At 41.9% G+C, this 20,572-nt stretch overlaps 1 protein-coding gene across 2 annotated transcripts in view; it reads right to left on the bottom strand.

Annotated features, from left to right (window-relative positions):
- Positions 1-15,259: 15,259 nt before the first annotated feature.
- Positions 15,260-20,572, bottom strand: part of GDA (guanine deaminase) — a 79,088-nt gene continuing 73,775 nt past the window's right edge. For both annotated transcript variants that reach the window (XM_084771750.1, XM_084771751.1), the window contains exons 13-14: positions 19,927-19,954; positions 15,260-19,139 (exon numbers count right to left, since the gene is read on the bottom strand). In XM_084771750.1, the coding sequence (XP_084627876.1) occupies positions 19,069-19,139; positions 19,927-19,954 (99 nt within the window). In that variant the 3' untranslated portion in view covers positions 15,260-19,068. The remainder of the gene's footprint in view (positions 19,140-19,926; positions 19,955-20,572) is intronic.

Genomic DNA, 20,572 nt, shown 5'->3' with positions numbered 1-20,572 from the left:
ACATAAAATGGTGTGTGTGTGTGTGTGTGTGTGTGCGCGCGCATGTGCATGTGCCTGTGCGTGTGTGTGTGCATGTGCCTGTGCGTGTGTGCGTGCATGCGTGCATGCATGTGTGTGTGTGTTGCTGGGGATTGAACCTGTAGCTTCACACACGCATACTAGACAAGTGCTTGATTACTGTGGTATATTGCAAGGCCGCATGTGAAATTATTTCATGGGTTTGAGGAACTATAATTTAATTTCAATGGTTCTTATTACTAGCAAAGATGAACACCATTTCTTACGAAGATTCAACTGAGTTTCTTCTGTGAATGTACTGCTCCTATCCTTTGACTGATTTTAAAGAATAATTGAACATTTTCTGATACTTACAGATTTGATGAGTTGAGAAAATTACTCCTTTACAGGAGCTGTACTATTCTACTCCCCCAGATGATCAGATATTTGTTCATAATATTTGTGGTTTTGTTCTTTCAGACAGGACCACATTTTGTAGTTTAGGCCAGCCTGGAACTCACTATGTAGCCCAGGATAGCCTTAGACTTCATGATTCTTCTTCTGTCTCAGCCTTCTGTCTGAACACTGGGAGTATACTTGTGACTCATCATGCCTGGCCACTTACAATTTTTAAAAATCAGTTTAAATTTGACATAATGTTAATATTTTATGGATGTTTTCAAATTAGCATAAACTCTTGGATTATTCTCTTGACTTTGTTTCCATTTTGGGGGGCAGGGTCCTCACAATTTGGTGTGTAATTTGCCTATCCAATTACACTGCACAGTGCCAGGCGTGGTGGTGCACGCCTTTAATCCTAGCACTAGGGAGGCAGAGGCAGAGGCAGGTAGATTGCTGTGAGTTTGAGGCCAGTGTGGTCTACAAAGTGAGTCCAGGACATCCAAAGCTAACACAGAGAAACCCTTTCTCAAAAAACCAAAACCAAACCAAACCAAAAAAACAATTACACTGCACATAACCCTGAGTGGTAAATATCTCTCTCTCTCTCTCTCTCTCTCTCTCTCTCTCTCTCTCTCTCTCTCTCTCTCTCTCTCTCTCTCTCTCTCTCTCTCTGTGTGTGTGTGTGTGTGTGTGTGTGTGTTTCTCTGTGTGTGTTGTTTCTGGAACTGAACCTAGAACTCTGTGCACAGTAGGTAACCATTTTACTAATATGTTGAACCCCATTATAATATATTTTGTTTTGCCAGGAATGGTCGTGCATGTTAATCCTAATCCTAGCACTTGGGAAGAGGGAGACAGAGTCAGGCAGATCTCTGTGAGTTCAAGGCCAGCCTTGTCTATAAATTGAGTTCAGGACAGCCAAAGTTACACTGAGAATCCCTGTCTCAGAAAAACAAAATATTTTGTTTTATTTTTGTCAATACAGGGTCTTATTAAGACTAACTGGGATCTTGTGGCCTCCTTGCTCCTGCCTCCCTAAGTGCTGGCACTACAGGAGTGTGCTTCCATGTCCAGTATCAGAAAACATTTTGGCTAATATTTTCCTCCTTAAATATGCTGGCTTTTTGCTATAATTTTCAACGCCAGAATCTCCCAGAGGGACTCACAGAGACTAAGAGTGCTTGAAGCAGACATACACCACATGAGCACACTCTGGCAGGACCTGCTCGCTGAGAAGACATTTTTTTGTGGCAGTTAGAAGGCCCTCCCTAGCTTCAAAGGAAGCTGCTGCTCTGTTCCCAGTTGTCAGGATCCTATGCGCTACAGTCAACCTTAATGAAGCCGTGGCTGTGCAGCCTTCCTGAAGGCTGCCTGGCCTCCACACCAAGGCAGCAGCAGGGTGTGAACCAGGTTCTATAGCATGGTGGCATCTAACTTTCCTTTAATCATTGTACAAGTAGAAAGTGCTTTGATTCATGTAGTGCACTTGGTACCTGGAAACACGGCTGGGTATAACAGGAGATGAGCCACATAGGAGCGCCATTCCACCTTTGTCCCACATTGGCACTGTAGGGAAGGACAAAGCCATGCCATGAATAACAGGGCTTTCTTGGACCACTAGCTCCGAGTAATGGCATGGAGACCTTTTATTAATAATGAAAACTTGGCCTTAGCTTAGGCCAACTAGCTCTTCTAACTTAAGTTTACTCCTGTATGCTAATCTATAGCCTGTCATCTGGCATATTACCTCTTGGTCTTCTGGTCCTGGCACTTGTTTTTTCCTCCAAGTCTGGCTGGTGAATCTCCTGTGCCTCACTCTTACCCAGAGTTCCTATCTCTGCCTGGAAGTCCCATCTATCCTTTCTCCTCTTTGCTATTGGCTGTCCAGTTCTTTTTTGAACCAATCAGAAGGTGTTAGAGGGGGTGTTTACAAAATATGATGCAGCCATAAGAATACCAATACCAAAGTCCTGTCTATACAGAACTCAACATTTGAATAATAAGGCAACTTCTACACAGTGCACAAGAGATTATCCCAACAGCCATGGCATCGTTCTCCTATAAGTATGTCAAGGCATGACTGTGAGGCACATTGCTGTGGAGGATCCCAGTAGCCACACCCTTGGGAGAGGCCTGCCTTTCTGAGTCCATGTGTCCTTCTGAAACAGAGATGCTTTATTCTAGAGAGGTCCCCGGATCCCCCTGCACTGGAAGATCCTCCACTTGTTGGTAGTTAGTTAGCCTGGATGGAACACAGCACTGAAGGGTCCCTAGAGGCATGTGTGTGTGTGTGTGTGTGCGTGCACACGCACACACACACTCACACACACACACATGCACACACACACACACATACACACACACACACACACAGAGCCTATACTAACAGTGTCTTAAGGGTCTGAATATTTCATGGATTGTCTTTGGGGCCAAATGTCCTCTTATCACTCATGTCTTTCTGGCTTGGGGAGATTTCTCCAGCTGTGACCGAGGAACACAGACATTAAGTTGTCAAGGCTCTCTGTGTTTTCTTACAACTAGTCTTCAGTCTATGGAGTCATCTTCGAAAGGATGCTTACTTCTACAGAGGGAATTGGTCATTTCAGCTGCTGAATTTACTCTTACTATTTCTGTAAGTGGCATCTGCTGATCTTTGTATCTTTCCACTCCCTCAGTCTTCTATCCCGAGTGACTAGTTCCTAGGCCACATACTATATGGAAGGAAGCTGGAGAGCCCATCAATCAAAGCTTCTACGATACCCTGAAGCACTAGGTTTGGGTGGCAGTTACCTTACACATATGGAGGACATTGGAAACAGCTAAGTTCCTGAAAGACAGCTATTTTGTTGTGTAGTCTTCATTCATTTATTTTAAAAGGACATGGTTGCTTAAGAGATAATGTAGGGAGGAGAAGGAGAGAGACCTGAAGTGAAGAGAGGAAGGCCGCCGTGGGTTAGCTGGAGGAGAAGCACATGGCCCGCGGCGTGGATGGAGAATCCAGCCCAGATGAAGAACATGAGCGCTGAGAGGAGGGTGATCTTTGCCAGCTGCAGATAGTTTAATTCAGGAGACGCTAAGAAGAAATAACTGCCGACGCCAGGAGAGAGACAGGGGCCTCCGAGGAGAAAGAAGGCTGCTGCTGCTCGCCCCTGCTGCTCCTGTGGTTTGATGGGAAGAAGAATTTGGAGCTATTCTGGAATGTTTAGGGATGAGGAACGGGGGGGGGGGGTGGCGGTGAGTGGAGACAGAGCCCACTCAGACTCCTGGGAATCAGACTCTGGAGACCAGACTCAAGGCGCAGCTCTAACTTTATTGTGCAGTGTAAAAGCCAACCAGACCATCCCGTGCTAGCCTCAAGCACCAATAGCAACCAATCAGGTTGGTGTAGCTATAAGGAAATGTGGGGGGTAGCGGGGCAAGGTTACGCTCAGGAGTCTTCCATAAAGAAGGGGGAAGCAGTCACCACCCTAGCATCGGATCCATTTTGCGACTTCGCTATTGCGCTGTGTGCAGTGGATCAGGATGGTTCGAGAAGTCTTAGGAGCCGCTGACGCTTCACTCGCCGTTCTCTGGGGGCCTCCAAAAGGCTCATCCTGATGCTCCCCACAGGTCCCCCTCTGTTCCGATTTTAAGGTTGAAAATCTCCAGTAGGAGAGCTTTGGTGCGCTGATTTTGGAGGCGTATATGATTTTTAACCCGTATCAGGAAAAATATCAATAAGTAAAATTATAATTGCTATGGCATAAACAAATTAACTACTGAGTGAAAATAAAGTGGTGAGTTTGGAAGAAAAAAAAAGAGAGATAATGTAGGGACTATGAAGATTTTTATGGCTTTCTATGGGATACTTTTCACCCTGTAGGCCAGGAGTTCTCTATCTACTGCTGTGACCCTTTAATACACTTCTTCATGTTGTAATGATACCCCATCACCAGCCTAAAATTATTTAATTGCTACTTCATAACTGTAATTTTCTACTGTTATTAATCATAATGTAATAATATCTGTGCTTTCTAATGGTCTTAGGTAACCCCTGTGAAAGGGTCATTTGAACCCCTCCCCAAAGAGGTTGTCATTTACAGGTTGAGAACCACTGATTTAGGCCAGAAAGAGGGGGGGAGGGGGAAAGGGAGAGGGGGGAGAAATCCATCCACAAGTGATTGTAGTATTGTCCTGGAGGGCATAAAACATCTGTCACCATTAAACCAACTAGCGAAGCCCAGATATTATTTTGTTCCATGCTCCGACTCACTGTCACAAGACTTTGCTTGGAGCCTATCCTGACACTGAATTCTGCTCATGACTCCAGTCGGGGGAGTTTATGAAAACATAAACCAGTCCAGAATACTCAAGTTGCCAAGTGCAATTCATCTCGCATAGCTCACGAGTCAGAAAACATGTTTACACTGAATTTTCTGAACCTCTCCCTTTATCCTCTAGAACGGCAAACTTTCCTCATCCCTTTAACCAGCTCATGTGCTTCAGTCAAGCTTTCAGAGCTTCTCAAGCACAGACCCTGCACTTGCTCTCCAGCTCGTGTGGCTACAAGCAACTTCTGCTGAATGTAAAAAAAAAAAAAAAAGAGGCAGAAACAGAAAAGACCAAGGCTGTTTTAAATCTCTCAGGCCCAGGAGTGGAAACTCAGAAATTAAGAAAGAAGTGAAGAATAAAACTCTTCCTTGGGTTGTTCGTAAAAGGCTATGGTTTAATTTGACGGAGGAGGTCAATTTGAAGTCTGTCCAGGACTATCATATCAGGGTGGGGCTCAGTTTTGCAGGAAGCACAAGCACCCGTGTTCACCCGGGAGCACAGAACCTTCTTCAGCTCCAAGTAGCAGTGATTCCCAGGCCTGGCTTTCTCCTGTGTCTGGCTTCAGAACCCATGACTTTGGCTCTCTTCTTAGAGATGCGTTGTGCTGAGTTTGTCTCGGGACAGCCTGGCAGAATTGGGGCAAAAGGCTATGGGCTGGATATCCTGCACATTTCTGTTTTTGAAAATCTATTTTTTTGCTCTGGAGGGGTAAAGCATTTCTTTTCTGAGTTATCATTGGATATATTTCCTAGCAAAGCTGTCATCAGAGAATGCTTTTAACTGCCTGTCCTTATTCCCACTCTAACCAGATCCAACCGTCACGGAAGTACAAAGCTATCAAAAGGTGTACAACAATGGTGTACATTTGGGGCATGGCTAGAGAAAGAAATGGTGCCTGACTCCATGGGAAAGATGAATTACTATTAAAAATGTCATTTTGTTCTTTTAAAGAATAGAGAATCCTTCCCCTTAATCCATGTTTAAATTTTTGATACAATAGATTTTGATCATATTCTTTCCTCTTTCCCAACTTCTCTGAACCTCCCCGCCTCCCTACCCACCCAGCTTCATGTTCTTTCTCTCAAAAAGAAAAAAAAAATAACAATAAGTACCAAATCACATGGACTTAGACCCTCTGCTCAGATGTAGTAGATAGGCAGCACAGTCTCCCTGTGGGTCCCATAATATGGGGAGTAGCAGCTACTTCTATATGGACTCTGGTGCCCACACATTGATCACTTCCCCCTGGCTGGGCAGCCTTGCCAGGCAACAGAGGAAGAGGATACAGGAAGTTCAGATGAGACTTGATAGGCTGAAGTCAGATGTTAGGGGAGGAGGGCTCTCTTTTCTGAGGACCAGGGGAGGGAGGGAGAGGGTATGAGGGAGGAAAGGTGGGACAGCAAGACTGTGAGGGAGGGGACTACAATCGGGGTATAAAGTGAACCAAATAAAAAGCCAACAACAGAAAAGTGGAGTTTGTTGTTAGCCAACTATTCCTGGCCTGGGGGCCTGACCTGGAGTCTATGGGATATACTCAGTGATACTCCATCCTAGAAAATGGATTTTCCATTGCCAGCAGATATCACTTAAAAATCACTTCTTGGATGGGGTGAGACCTGTGTTCACCTGCCCTTGTCTGTGCTAAGGTTTTGTCTGGTTTGAACACGTGCAGGTCTTATGTGTGCTGTCATTGTCTCTGTAAGTTCGCGTGCATCAGTCCTGTTATGTCTGGGTGATGCTGTCTCCTTGGAGCCACCCACCACCACCGGCTTTTACTGTCTTACTACCCCGTCTTCTGCATAGATCTCTGAGCATGGAGGGGTGAGGTTTGACAATGACATCCAGCTTAGGGCTGAGTGATCCAGAGTTTCCATACATTGTCCATTTGTTTTACCCCGTCTTCTGCATAGATCTCTGAGCATTGAGGGGAGAGGTTTGACAATGACATCCAGCTTAGGGCTGAGTGATCCAGGGTTTCCCGCTTTCCATACATTGTCCATTTGTTTTAATTATCATCTACTGCAAGAAGCTTCTCTGATGAGGATGGGTTAAGGTGCTGGTCTATGAACATAGCCTTAGATCACTGGAAGTCATTTCATCGCTATGTTCCAATGGCGGAATGGTGTGGTAGGCTTTGCTCGAGGGCCACTGAGCTGTATCGTCTCAAGTTCTTGGCCACTTTAGCAGTTTCTGCTACAGATCTTATGAAGTGGACTTTTATAATTTGTACCACACAACACCAGTATATTTTGCAGGCAGCTTTCTGCTGTAGGCCCAGGCTCTGTAGCTACTTGGAGACCAAGTGGGGAGAACTAACACCAAAGGCCTTTTGGAAAGCCACATGGAAACTTACTACAATAAATATATTCATACACACACACATATTCCATAATATATTCATACATATATTATATATAAATTCTAAATATATGTATATGTTGATCCTAAAGTGTATAGATACACTTCCTAAAGTATGTATTTACATAATATAAATATATACTTATTATATTATTATTGATAATTCACATTCATGAAATTTTTATTCTGTATACTTTTGCCTCAGCTGCTCTCTAAAAGAAAAAAGCCGGAGTTGGGTGTGGTTGTGCATACTTGTAGCCTCAGCACTCGGGAGGTGGAGGTAAGAAGATCAGGTCATTCTCAGCTACACAGTGAGTTTAATATAAAGTCAGCCTGGGCTACATGGAACTGTCTCAACCCTCCACACACACACACACACCCCAGAAAAGAAAAGTGAAGTGTGTAAGGCAGCTCTCCATGCCTGTTAGGGTCTCTATGTCTCTAATAAAACACCAAAGCAAAGCAGTCTGGGGAGGAAAAGGTTGGTTTCATGGTACAGCTTGAAGTGCATCTCCTGGGAGGTGAGGCAGGAATTTAAGGCATTGACCTGCATGCAGGACCTGAAGCAGAGGACATGAGGGAACGCAGCTTGCTGCCTTTGTTCCTCAAAACCCGTGGAGCTTTGTTGCTCAACCTGTTTTCGTATACATCCCAGAATCACCTGCCCAGGGATGGTGGCACCACCCACAGTGAGCTGGGTCCTCCCATATCCATCATTAAAAAAAAAAAAAAAAAAAAAAAAAAGAGCAGACAGGCATGTCCACAGGCCAATCGGAGAGGGACATTTTTTCTTTGAGCTTCTCTCTTCCTAAATGTCTCTACTTCATGTTAAGTTGACATAAGACTAGCCAGCACAATATCCAGTCCAGCGTGGGCTACAGTTTCTAGTATGTGCATAAGTCAGGCAAGACAAAACAACCATGGAGTAAGTCAAATAAAGAGACTTTATTCTCGTGGGTTCTAGGAGACAACATGACCAGAGGTTTTGCAGAAAGCAGGTCCCCCACAGTTTAGGAAAGCTACCTAGGGCAGGTGGAGTCTTTTTTTTTTTTTTTTTAAAGATTTATTTATTTATTATTATGTATACAGTGCTCTGCCTGCATGTACACTTGCAGGCCAGAAGAGGGCACCAGATCACATTATAGATGGTTGTGAACTGCCATGTGGTGGCTGGGAATTGAACACTGGACCTCTGGAAGAGCCATGAGTGCTCTTAACCTTTGAGCCATCTCTCCATGCCTGGTAGGTGGAAGTCTTAATGTACTTGACAAGTGCTTCAGCTGAAGTGCCTCAGGCTCTCTACCCAAGGGACTAGATCTCTGGGCCACCACATCTCAGAAGCCCAGATGGTTCCTCAGTATTTAGATGCTGCCCTTCCAGCATAGTGCACAGCTCTTCTGAGGAAGAGAGGGAAGCAGACTTGTCCTGAGAGCAGCTCTGGCACGGGGAATAGGGGTAAATTTACACACTGAATCTATGAGTTTAGGCTTCATACTGTAAGTTAGAAACATGAACATGTAAGACTATTGATAAATCATATGTGGAATATTTTGTGTACAGAAGACCATTAATTTTTTGATTAATATTGATTAACATTCAAAATAAGCTGATAAATATTGTAATGGTTTAATTAATCTTCAGCGTGTATGTGATTTTTCTGGTTCTGTCTACGGAACTGTGAGCACCTGGTGACTGGGTTGTGTGTCTTACATGCTGTCATTACTTAATCTTCGTGACCTAAGGATGGGCACTATTTGTCATAGAGAGGGAGGTTTTCTTTAAAAAACAAAACACTGGAGACATGGAATCTTACAGTGATGTGTCTACCTCCATCCCATCCCCTGAAGGGCATGGCCAAGCTTAGATTCAGACACTGGAATGGTCCTGATGCTGACACAGGGGCCTTGGACCTGACACTCCATCAGGTGCTCTAGAAAACACCAAGTTTCTAGAAACCAGAAAGTTACAGCGAAACACAAATATGTAATAAAATTTAGAAAACAAAATATAATAGTAAAAATATTCCAGGGCATCACAGATGAAGTATTATTTTATAAAATTATGCTTTAAATTTTCATGTCCATTTATGTGTATGAACGTATTTTTTAATTTCATACAAATAATAGTTTTATCTGACATTTTCTTACATGCATACAATGTATTTTGGCCATCCTCACCACTTCAAATTGTCCTCTCTCTCTCTCTCTCTCTCTCTCTCTCTCTCTCTCTCTCTCTGAGACAGGGTTTCTCTGTGTTAGCCTTGGCTGTCCTGTACTCACTTTGTAGACCAGGCTGGTCTTGAACTCAGTAATCCTCCTGCCTCTGCCTTCTGTGTGCTGGAATTAAAGATGTGCACCACAATACCCGGCCCTCCCCTTCTCTTGATCCCTTCTTTAGTCCAATAGTCTCCCTTCCCCCTTTATGTCTTTTGTCTTAATTCCACAAATGAAAGAAGACGTGAAACTGTCATCTTCCTGAGTCTGGCTAATTTTCCATGCCACGATGATCTAAAATTCCATTCATTTCCCTACAAGCAACATAATTTTAATCTTTCCGTTTTTCTTCCTTAGTTTCTTTCGTTGTTTTATGACAGGATCTCACAATATGTCCCTGGCCGATCTAGAACTTGCTGTCTAGACAAGGTTAGCCTCGAACTCACAGAGATCTACCTACCTCTCTCTCCTGAGTGCTAGAAGTGAAGATGCACACAGCCACACTAGCATGACTTTCTCCTTTTTATGAATGAAGCATACATATACACGCAGGACCCACATATCTTTACCTTGGCTATTGTGATTAGCGCTGTAATGCAGAACAGCTGTGGGGGTGGCTCTGTTATATGTGGAGGGCTTTGGGTATACATTAGGAGTGGGATAGCTGGGTCATATAGTAGTTACAGTTTTAGTTTTGGCGATACCGCCACACCGATTCTGATAAATGGCTGTGTTAGTTTAGCGCCCATCCACCCAACCATCTATTAGTGTTCCTTTCTCTTCTCTAGCATATATCCTTGTTTTCCTGGTTACAGCCATTTTGACCAGGGAGGCATGTGCCATCAATGCAGTTTCAATTTACGCTTCCCTAGTGGCTGAAGATGCTGCACATTTTGAGTCTTGGGTTTACCGACCGTTTGTATTTCTTCACTTGAAAAGTGTGCTCAGTTCACTTGCTCGCTTCTTAATTGGATGGCTTCTTTCTTTTGGCTTGTTTCTGGATAGCTGTATATCTTGAACACTACTCCTTTATCACATGAATAGCTGGCTAAGACATTCCGGCATCTGCCTATTGTTGTTTCCTTTGATAGGCATAAGATTTAAAATTCTGTACGATCCCATTGGACAGTCCTTGCTATTGTTTTCTGAACGACAGAAGTCCTAATCAGAAAGCCATTGTCAATGCCTCTATATTGATATATTTACTGTACATTTCCCTCTTACAATTTCAGACTTTAGGTTCTTAAATTAAGGGCTTTGAGCCACTGAATTGATTTTCGCGGCGAGTTAAAGACAGGGATCTAGTTTCATTCTTTCCAGCGTGGACATCCAGTTTTCCTAGCACTGCCTTATAAAGAGTCCATATTCTTTCTTTCTTCATTCTGATGATTTATTTGCCCTGTGTTTGAGTGCACACATATGTGGGTGTCTTCAGAAGTCTTCAGAATAGTGTCAGATCCCTGGAGCTCAGGTTATAGGAGGTGGTGGGCTGCCCAGTGTGGGTGCTAGGAAACAAATTTCAGTCCTCGTTACAAAAGAGTGTCACTGATCCATTTATCGAGCCCAGTGGCCATCTTATTTCTTATGCATATTTCTGCCACTTCTGTCAAAATTCAGATGCGTATAGCTGCATGGGTTTGTCTCTTCTACCTCATTGGTCTACATATCGGTGGTGATTTGATTAAGAGTGGCTCCTCTGCGCTCATATATTTGAATGATGCTTAGTCATCAGGGAGTTGCACTACTTGCGAAGGATTAGGCGGTGTGACCTTGCTGGAGGAAGTGTGTCACCGGGAGTGGGCTCTGAGGTTTCAAAAGCTCAAGCCAGACCCAGTGGCTCTGTCTTCCTGTTGCCTGTAGACTCTGATAGAGAACTCTATGCTACTTCGCCAGCACCATATCGGCCTGCATGGCGCCATGCTTCTCGCCATGATGATAATGAACTAAAGCTCTGAAAAGGTAAGCAAGCCCCAATTAAATTTTTTTTTTTCATAAGAGCTGCCATGGTCATGGTGTGTTGTAGACATACTTTTTAATCTACTTTATTGGGGTTTCTGATGCCTCTATCTCCCTTCTCCACCCCAATCCCTTCCAACACCCCAGAACCAGATAGGAGAGAAAAGTTAGTGGGGAGAGGGGTGTTGTTCTCTTTAGCTACTTCCTGCTGGTTAGGGTTGTCCCATTCAGTCTTCATAGTCAGAATATCTTCCGCTTCTTCTCATCAAACTGTAACAATAGCAACCCGGAGCAGCAGGAGAGCAGTAGGGGGAGCAGCAGGGGGAGCAGAAGCGATCTCCTACTTCCTTGAAGCCCTGGTCCCTCTCTGGCCTCTGTCATTTACACCCTCTCAAGAATTTCCCAAATTAAACTATCTGCAGCTGGCAAAGATCATGTCCTTCTCTGCATGGGGCAAAGAGTTTGCTGCTGTGGACAATCTAAAATAGCCTCATATCCCACACCTTTTAATCCCAGCACTTGGGAGGCAGAGGCAGGTGGATCGCTGTAAGTTTGAGGCCAAGTTGGTCCAAAAAAACAAGTCCAGGACAGCCAAGGCTACACAGGGAAACCCTGTCTGGAAAAAAAAAAAGCAAACAAACAAACAAACAAAAACCCAAAACAGCTGGGCGTGATGGCTTACTCCTTTAATCCCAGCATTCGGGAGGCAGAAGCAGGTGGATGGCTGTGAGTTCGAGGCCAGCCTGGTCTACAAAGCGAGTCCAGGACAGCCAAGGATAACACAGAGAGACCCTGTCTCAAAAACAAACAAATAAACAAAACAAAACAAAAAACCCACAAAAAAAACCCAAAAACATGTTTACATAACTGAGTTAAAAGAAAAGAAAAGAAAAGAAAACTACCACTATTGTGACCTCTGTCACATGGCTTGTTCTTGCTCAAAACTGGGGCGTTTCATGTTTCTGTATGGTGATATAGTCATTTTTATACTCTTTTAAAAAGAGATTTATTTTTATTTATGTGCATGATTGTTTTGCCTGCATATATGCAGTACTCTTTGTGTGTATATGTGTGTGTCTGGGGTCTGCAGAGGCCAAAGAAGGTACCAGATGGAGCTATGGATGGTTGGGAGGCATCACGTAGGTGCTGGGAACCCAATCTTCTGCGGAACCTCAAGTGCTCTTGAGTGCTCAGTCATCCCTACAGCCCCTTAGGTTTAGACTTTTAAAAAATTTGCTAATCTGCGAACATAGGAAATCTTTCCTTCTTTGGAGTCTTTTTTAAACTTTCTTTGGTGTATTTGAGTTTTCATCATAAATGTTTTTAACCTTGATTAAGTTTATCGCTAGTGGGTTTTTTTGTGGTTGTTTTGTTTTGTTTGTTGGCTATTGTGAATGGGATTGTTTTCCTGATTTCTTGGTCGGTGACTTTGCTATTGTTTCTTTTTTAACTTATGATTTGGTGTCCTGCTACTCTGCTGGAAGCATTTATTAGATCTAAGCGTCTTCTTTAAGGTCGACTCTTTAAGATATTTTAAGTATAAGATCATATCATTGACAGATGGGGGAAATGGACTTCTCTTTTTCCTATTTATAGGTTTTATTTATTTTTCCTTATTTACTCCATGATTTCCAGTTATATATTTAGTAAAAGAGGTGAAATTAGCCATCCTATTCTTGCTCCTGATTTTAGAGGCAATGCATTCTCGTTTCCCATTCAGTAAAATGTTGGTTATAGGGTTAGTGATTGTGGCCTTTATTATGTTGGTGTATTATTTTTCTATTCATAATTTCTTCATTTATTAACATGGGGCAATGCTGAACTTCATCTAGGGATTTTTCTTTATTTATTGAGTGATCACATGGTTTTTGTCCTTGCTTCTGTCTGCCGGCTCTAGCATGTTTATGGATCAGCAGATGGGATGCTAAACCACTCTTGCTTCCCCAGGGTGAGACCAACTTAGTCATGGAGTTAGTGTGTTGTTGAGTTAAATATGCAGTATTTTATTGAGCATTTTTGCATATTTGTACATCAAATAAATTGGTATTTCTGTTGTTGTTATTGTTGTTGTTGTTATCTGGTCTTTGTATCAGTGAATCTTCCTTCATAAAATGAGGTTTTGTTTCTTCCATTTCTATTTCATAGGATAGTTTGCAGAGCACTGTGTCATAGTTCTTTAAAAGTGTGGTCAAATTCATCTGTCAATTTTCCTAGTCCTGGGCTTTGCCTGATGAGAGACTTCTTGCTCACTCTTGTTTTTAGCAACTGTTTGTTTACATTGAGTATGTATTCTTGGTTCAACTGGTAAGTATATGTGTTTAGAAATTTGTGTATTTCACCGGGTACAGTAGCACATGGCTTTAATCCCAGCACTTGGGAGGCAGAGATAGCCAGATCTCTGTGAGTTTGGGTAGACCAGTACAGTCTACAAAGTGAGTCCAAGAAAGCCAAGGGCTATTACAATTTTATCTTGAAAAACAAACAAATAAACAAAGAAGGGCTGGAGAGATGCCTCAGAGGTTAAGAGAACAGTCTGTTCATCCAAAGGTTCTGAGTTCAATTCCCAGCAACAACATGGTGGCTCATAACTACCTATAATGAGATTTGGTACCTTCTTTTCACGAGCAGGCACATATGCAGGAAGAACATTGCATACACAATAAATAAATCCTTTGGGGGGGGAGGAAGAAATTTGTGTTTTTCTTCTAGATTCTTTTTCAGTTTGTCGGACTGTATGTTTTTAAGATAATCTTTAATGACTCTCTTTTTTTCCAGTGGTGTCTGCTGCAATATCTCAATTCCAATTCTAATTTTTATTAATTTAACTGTTCTTCTTTTAATTGGCTTGGCTAAGGGCTTGGCCTTTTCCTTTTCTCTCCCTTTTCTTTTTCAAAGAATCAAATCTTTAACTGTTCCTCTGTATTGATCTTTTGTTATTGTTGCTAGCTCATTAATGTCAACTCCAATTTTTTTCCTTCTATGGTTTCAGATTTCCTTTTGTGCTTGCTTCTTCTAAGGCTTTACAATATATTTGAGAGCTCCTGGGTTTTTGAAGCGCAGGTACTTGTAGCTAAGAGCTTCATCTTAGATGTGTCTTTCCTACATCCCAATGAACTGATTATGGATGTGACGTGTATTTCTTGCTCTGGGTTATAACTTTAAAAACACGGAGGTGGGGGGGGAGGCTGGAGAGATGGCTCAGCAGCTGAGAACACTTACAGAGGACCTGGGTCTAGTTCCTAGAGCCCACATCAGGAAGCTCACAACCACCTATATCTCCAACTCCAGTAGACATGGCATTTTCTTCTGGCCTTCACAAGCACCTGCACACATGTGATACACACAGAAGGCACTTGCACATACACATAAATGAAAAAACAAATATGTTTTAAATAAGAAGAAAAGTCAACTATGCTAAAACCAAAGGCATAGTGATCTGACTCTGAAGGGATGAGAATGATGATAGCTATGTTAGTGAAACAAACAATTAAATACTGTGGCTAATTTTGCTCACAGTCCCAGAGGGTTCAATCCATTTTACATCGTGGCAGACAAGAAGCTGAGTGGGAAAATGACAGAAAGAGGCCAAGGCAAGAACTGATCCCAATAACATGTCTCTAGCAATCTACATCCCCCCACCAAGCCACACCTACAACAGTTCCTCCCGATACTCTAGCTGCATTTTGAATCCATTAGTACATTAGACTGTTCACTAGGTTGAAGCCTGAGTGATCTAATCACCTCTCACACTTCCTCACAGACACAACTAGAACATGTTTGTACCAATCCCCTAATCAACCCAAACAACCCGACAGTCTAGAAAAACTATCACACTAGTGTCATTTCAAAAGCCATGTACAGTAAGTATAACATGATGGAAGGTGTATGTTGACCTACAGCTAGATATTATAGTCACTTTTTAAATCTGTTATTAAAAAAAAAAAGAAAAATGTGTCATTCTTACTTGTCATACTGATAGACCTTGGAAGAAAAGCAAACAGCAAAAACAACGGACACCAAGGTAAGCACAGAGTCTCATTTATTTTTATTCCTGATGCACAAGGAGCTCACTCAGTACATTAACAATAAGCAAATCATACAGTTACTCAAGGGAAGGATGTCCCTTGACTACATACACATATATGTATCTATTCCTAAAAACAGCAATCAAGAGGTTAACAATAACATAAGGAATGCTCTCTGCTGGGCTCTTTGGGTAAGAATCAGACAGATAAGTCACTGCCAAATAACAGAAGTTAATGATGATCCGTTACTCAGGTAACCTCGTAAATGCCTGCTTGGAACTTACATTTAATGTCATCATTGACTCATTTGGCTTTTGCATTTCACCAAATTTGGACTTTTCACCTGTCTGCTTCTTCCCAGGTCTTTAGAAATGTTTTCATGCCTTCCCTGGAGACATTATAAAGTGTGATGTGCAAAGTCGTACCTGCAGCAGCTTGTAGGTTAGAAATTACAAACATCTCCTTTTGGTCTTAAAAGAAAATCATAAAAAATCATAGAGCCCCTGTAATTCAAAACTTATTTCAAGTCACTGCCCATGATATCCTTCTCATTCTTCCTGCTAATAGTTAAGATAACTCTTTACAGACATCTGAAGATCCTAGCAGCAGCAACTTTAAAAGATGTCCACCAGGCTACACACACACACACACACACACACACACACACGGTGGAACTGATACAATGTACTTTCCAGCATGCCTTCAAGACTTTCCGTATGTCTGCTTCTGAAGTGAAAAAGCTTAAAAATAGGAACAATCTGCTAGAGAGTGAAGATTCCAGACACATTGCTGCATCTCACAATCATTATGTTTTCCCTGTAAGATGTCAGAGCGTTTGCCAACAGGGATATTCAAGGGCATGCTTCAAAGTCAGCTAAGCAAAGAAGGGGTTTCCTTCCATTTCCTTTTCTTCACTTTGAAAATTTCTCACTGAGGAAGAGATTCAATGTTCACAAAATTAACTTGGAAAGGCCTCTTCCTGGCTTGAAGGTGGATACCTTGTTGGATTCTAAAGTCATTGACAGAGCAACTAAAGAACTAGCTAAGATAATAATACAAGAGGAGTCCAGCCTCTTTGGTCCAGTAGATTAGGACTACCTGTCAGGTCCTAACCTCTTATCTTCAATGCCTGCCCCCTAATTTTTGAAAATAAAATTCAGTTTGATTAGTCTATGATTGTGTTTTGGTTGCAAGAATATTTTGTAAATATAATGTGCACGATAATTTTTTTTAATGCTTTTTAACCTTTTACAATGAAGTCCATCAAAAATTCTAGAGAAATGAGACAAAAGGTATAGAGTAGAAGAAAGGGATAATGTTTTAATCCCGTCCCCCTCTCTGCTCCCCCCCCCCCACTGTTTCTCGCTTCCTTTCTTCTAAAGAGAGCAAATCATAAACATAAAGTGACAACTGGACGTGCTTGGAGTGGTGCCTGACTGTAATTAGGAAAGTCAACCTACATTAGGCAAAGGTAACGTTTCAAAGTGCAAGACATCTGGCCCTATGTGTGGGGCACTCTAACAAGCATTAGTAAAAGTCACGAACACTTCACTTGGGAAACTAAAACATGTAAGTAATAAGGGATGCAGGGAGATCAAAGTACGTGTCAACTCTCCAACACACTGTTTTTATCAGACGTTCTTCTGCTCACAGCACACTATGAGGACTACTCTGGATGCTTGACAGGATGGTGTTATATGACCCTCATTCTTGCTTCCAGGATTACACTTATTTACATTACTGTGCGTGAATCTTAAGTTTAAATAAAAGCTGATGTTCAACATCAAAATGCACACCCGTAAGGAAGACTAGTGTAGGATCTGCAAAGGCTAACAGCAGCTGCTGGCTGGCAGAGCGCTCTCCACCACCCACAGAAGATCCTCAGCTGCCTCCCTCAGGTTGGATGCCTTAAAACTAAATTCTTCTGACAAGAGTCAAAAGACAACAGCAGAAAACACTTGCCCACCTCAGAGGGGACTGGGGGATCATTTTGATGTGGCTGAGATGCTAGAAACACTAAACATCCTGACTGTGGTTGGGAGTTGAATTTATTCACTTCGATGCCACAAAACAAACTCTGTCTTTAAAAAAAGCTAATAATAAAGCTAAGTAAGAACAAAAAGGTGTGCCATCTTTAGATGTAATGTATACACAACCAGACCTAAAAGTGCTTCTAGCAGGAAAATGGATCCAGACACATACTGCAGAGTTAGCAATGCTATGTGAAACTGATGTTCCCAGGACAGTAGGGGACCTGTGTATTCTTGATTTGAAAATATGGAATTCACTATTGCCTAAGGTTTTTCTGTTGTAAGATAATGTGGAAACATCTAAACCCTGGAAATGAAATGATATGCTTGCTCCCTGTTTTTGTTTATAGGGACATGGAATAAAGTGAGAAAAATATAGTATTTAAGTAGAATTCACACCAATGTTTCCTAAGGATTTGTCATGTAGTTATAATCTGTTTTTAATTCTAAGAAGGGACACTATATTAGGAAAGCTAAAAATGCCTTCTTTTGTTTAATATCTCTTCATGTCCAGTACAGGTAGGTAAGCCTTACTAATATAAACATTAAATGGAATTTCTATATCATTTTCATTATCCTAAGATTTTAATGCCAGAAAAATCTTAAGGAATTAAAGTGACAATGTGATAAATTAGAAAAACAGAGTACTTTCAATACACAGACCTCACAGAGCCTTAGCCATAGCTCTTTAAGGGACTTAAACTTGGCTTTGAAATTCTAGCACATTGACGGGAGGATGAACTTTACTGTAATAGTGACACACTGTACTGGGTCGATCCGGCACCAAAAAGAGCCCTCTCCTGTTGGCGTTAACAGTTTTGGGGAGCAGATTACTTCCTGGACTTTTGAAGACTCCAGGGTACACAGCAGTGTACATGGGGCTTGTTTCTCATCTAATAAAATAGAAGCAATTGTAACGCCACAGAGCTAGGAATCCAGGTGACTCTGAAGAGCACACGCACACACACACACACACACACACACACACAAACAAAAGGCAAAAAACAAAAACCACCACTACTTATGCCATGTGGCTATATGAATACTATCCCTAAGAGACTTTACATCTTTAATACTCAAATTCCGTCAAGCACTTTGAAGCGCAGAGCTATATTTGAAAAGTATGTGGCACTCGGGCTCCGACATTCATCCCTGAAGAACGCAAAGCAGAACAACAGAACTCTGAAATGCAAATCCACGAAGTGCAAATTTTCATACACAGAGGCAACCTAGAAGCATGTTTTCAAATCCAGTACATTCTCGTTTTACAAGGGAGTTCTCGGCATTTAATTTCCAGGCACAGTCAATGATTTCCCAACATCTTTTCACAGTCTAGCTTGCGCCCTCTCCTAAAAATCTGCTCATTGGTCCATACTGAGTTTCCTAATTTTCACTGTTGTTAGCTCAGAACCTCTAGCCGGTTACACAGGGTTATCTCCTCCCTCTGTATTTCCCTATGGAAAGGTTTTACTTCAGTATTAGAAACACAGTGCCAGCTGCTAACAAGGCCTTCCGTGTGAGCTTAACACAAATCTAAACAGCCCACAAGGAGGCACTGTCATGAAATTATAAATGCTCCAGACCAGAGTTGAGCAACAGTACACTTCCTTTGCACAATTTACCAAGTGAGCACTGTAAGTAGACATGGGAACAGAAGTCATCCAAGGAACACGGTACTTTTTTTTTTTTTAAATATACTTTCTAACCAGCACCTGGGCACAAGGAAGATTGCAGAACCATGTCATCCCAGGAGAACATCATGGATGTCCAAGGGTCTTACACTGAACTGGAGAACGGAACCACCTGCTTTCCACCCACATAAACCTCCTCAATATTTCGATCATCTCCTGAAAGGAAAAAAAAAACCCACAATGAATCATTTGTACCATGCTTTTGGGGCAGTAACTGCTTTGATTTCTTTTGAAAGAGATTTTTTAAAAATGCACTTTTAAAAGAAGAAAGTCAAGCAAAAAAAAATGTTTTTCTTCCAGATTATTTGTAATCTTTTGGGGATGACTTGATCAAAGAAAACAACATAGCTCATTGAGGATGGGGGGGCGGTGTCTCCATTCTGTGTCTGAGGAGGAAATCACATGAAGATCAATAAGCCCCTTTCTCCATCCACCCTTTCTGCTCAAGGGGCTGGCTGACATCTCCAGTCCTAGGTGGAAAAGTATAGCTATCTTTACTCCCAGAACCATGCTCAGCATATTGCGGTGAGCTGTCTGCGGAACGTGCCCTCTTGAAGCTCAACTTCATCCAGCCCTGAGCTCACGCAATAGGAAGGGAGGTGGAGCAGACTCTCCTTATCCAATTACCATAGGTCTCCAGGAATTGAACTCTTAACGAGAGTTCATTCCTGTTCCAGGATAAGGAGGTTGTGGGGCACAGAAGGAACATCAGAGGACTTGACATGAAGCTTCCTTCCCCTCTATTCCCTAGCTTGAGATTTATATGTGTTTGGAATCATTAGGCATTGTGCCATAGTATGCAAGCTCAGTGCTGAGAACTGTTTTTTGTTTTTTAATGAATTAACAAATTAACATGCAGAAGAGTTTAATGTAGTGTACCACAGACAGAGAGCCTTGACCAAGAAAACGACTGTATTGATCTGGGAAACACAAATCTACTTACCTAGATAGAGGAACTTCTGGATAACAGCCTAAAATGAAAAACAAAGGTGGTAAGAAATAGTATTTTGTATGTTTAGAAATGAAAATTATGGGGGAAATGCTGTTAGCAAAGTCCAGAAATTGAAATTTATTTCTTCATGACAAAATTTGCATTTTAATAAAGACGGGTCTTTTAACAAATGAAAACCTAAGCCCAAAGCAAGCAAACAAACAGAAATCACAGTCTAATCGCTACTAAGAAGTGTTTACCCATTACTGGAACTTCCTTCCTTTCTTCCTTCCTTCCTTCTTTTCTTCCTTGGTTTTGAGACAAGGTCTCTCTACACAGTCCTGAAACTTGCTATGTAGAGCAAGCTGGTCTTGAACTTAAGGAGATCTGCCTGCCTTTGTATCCTCACTTCTAGGATTAAAGACATGCACTACCATACCCTGGAATATTCTTGACAGACAGCCTTGAAACGGTTAGAAGCAAAGTAGTACATAAGTCAAAGAATCAATACAAAAACTATGCAAATAGGTCAAAAGGTATACTGCAGAGGAAAAATGACTAAATGAATGAGACAAAACGTATTTCTCAGAATGTCACTCTAATAACAGAGCAAAAGAATGAACAAATAGGAAAGCACTGACAATATAGGACACACTCT

The sequence above is a fragment of the Acomys minous genome (genome assembly GCF_964271855.1).
Source record: "Acomys minous genome assembly, chromosome: 2".
Classification (NCBI taxonomy): Eukaryota; Metazoa; Chordata; class Mammalia; order Rodentia; family Muridae; genus Acomys; species Acomys minous.
Note: the sequence above shows the minus strand (reverse complement) of the source record. Positions and strands in the feature narration are given on the sequence as shown.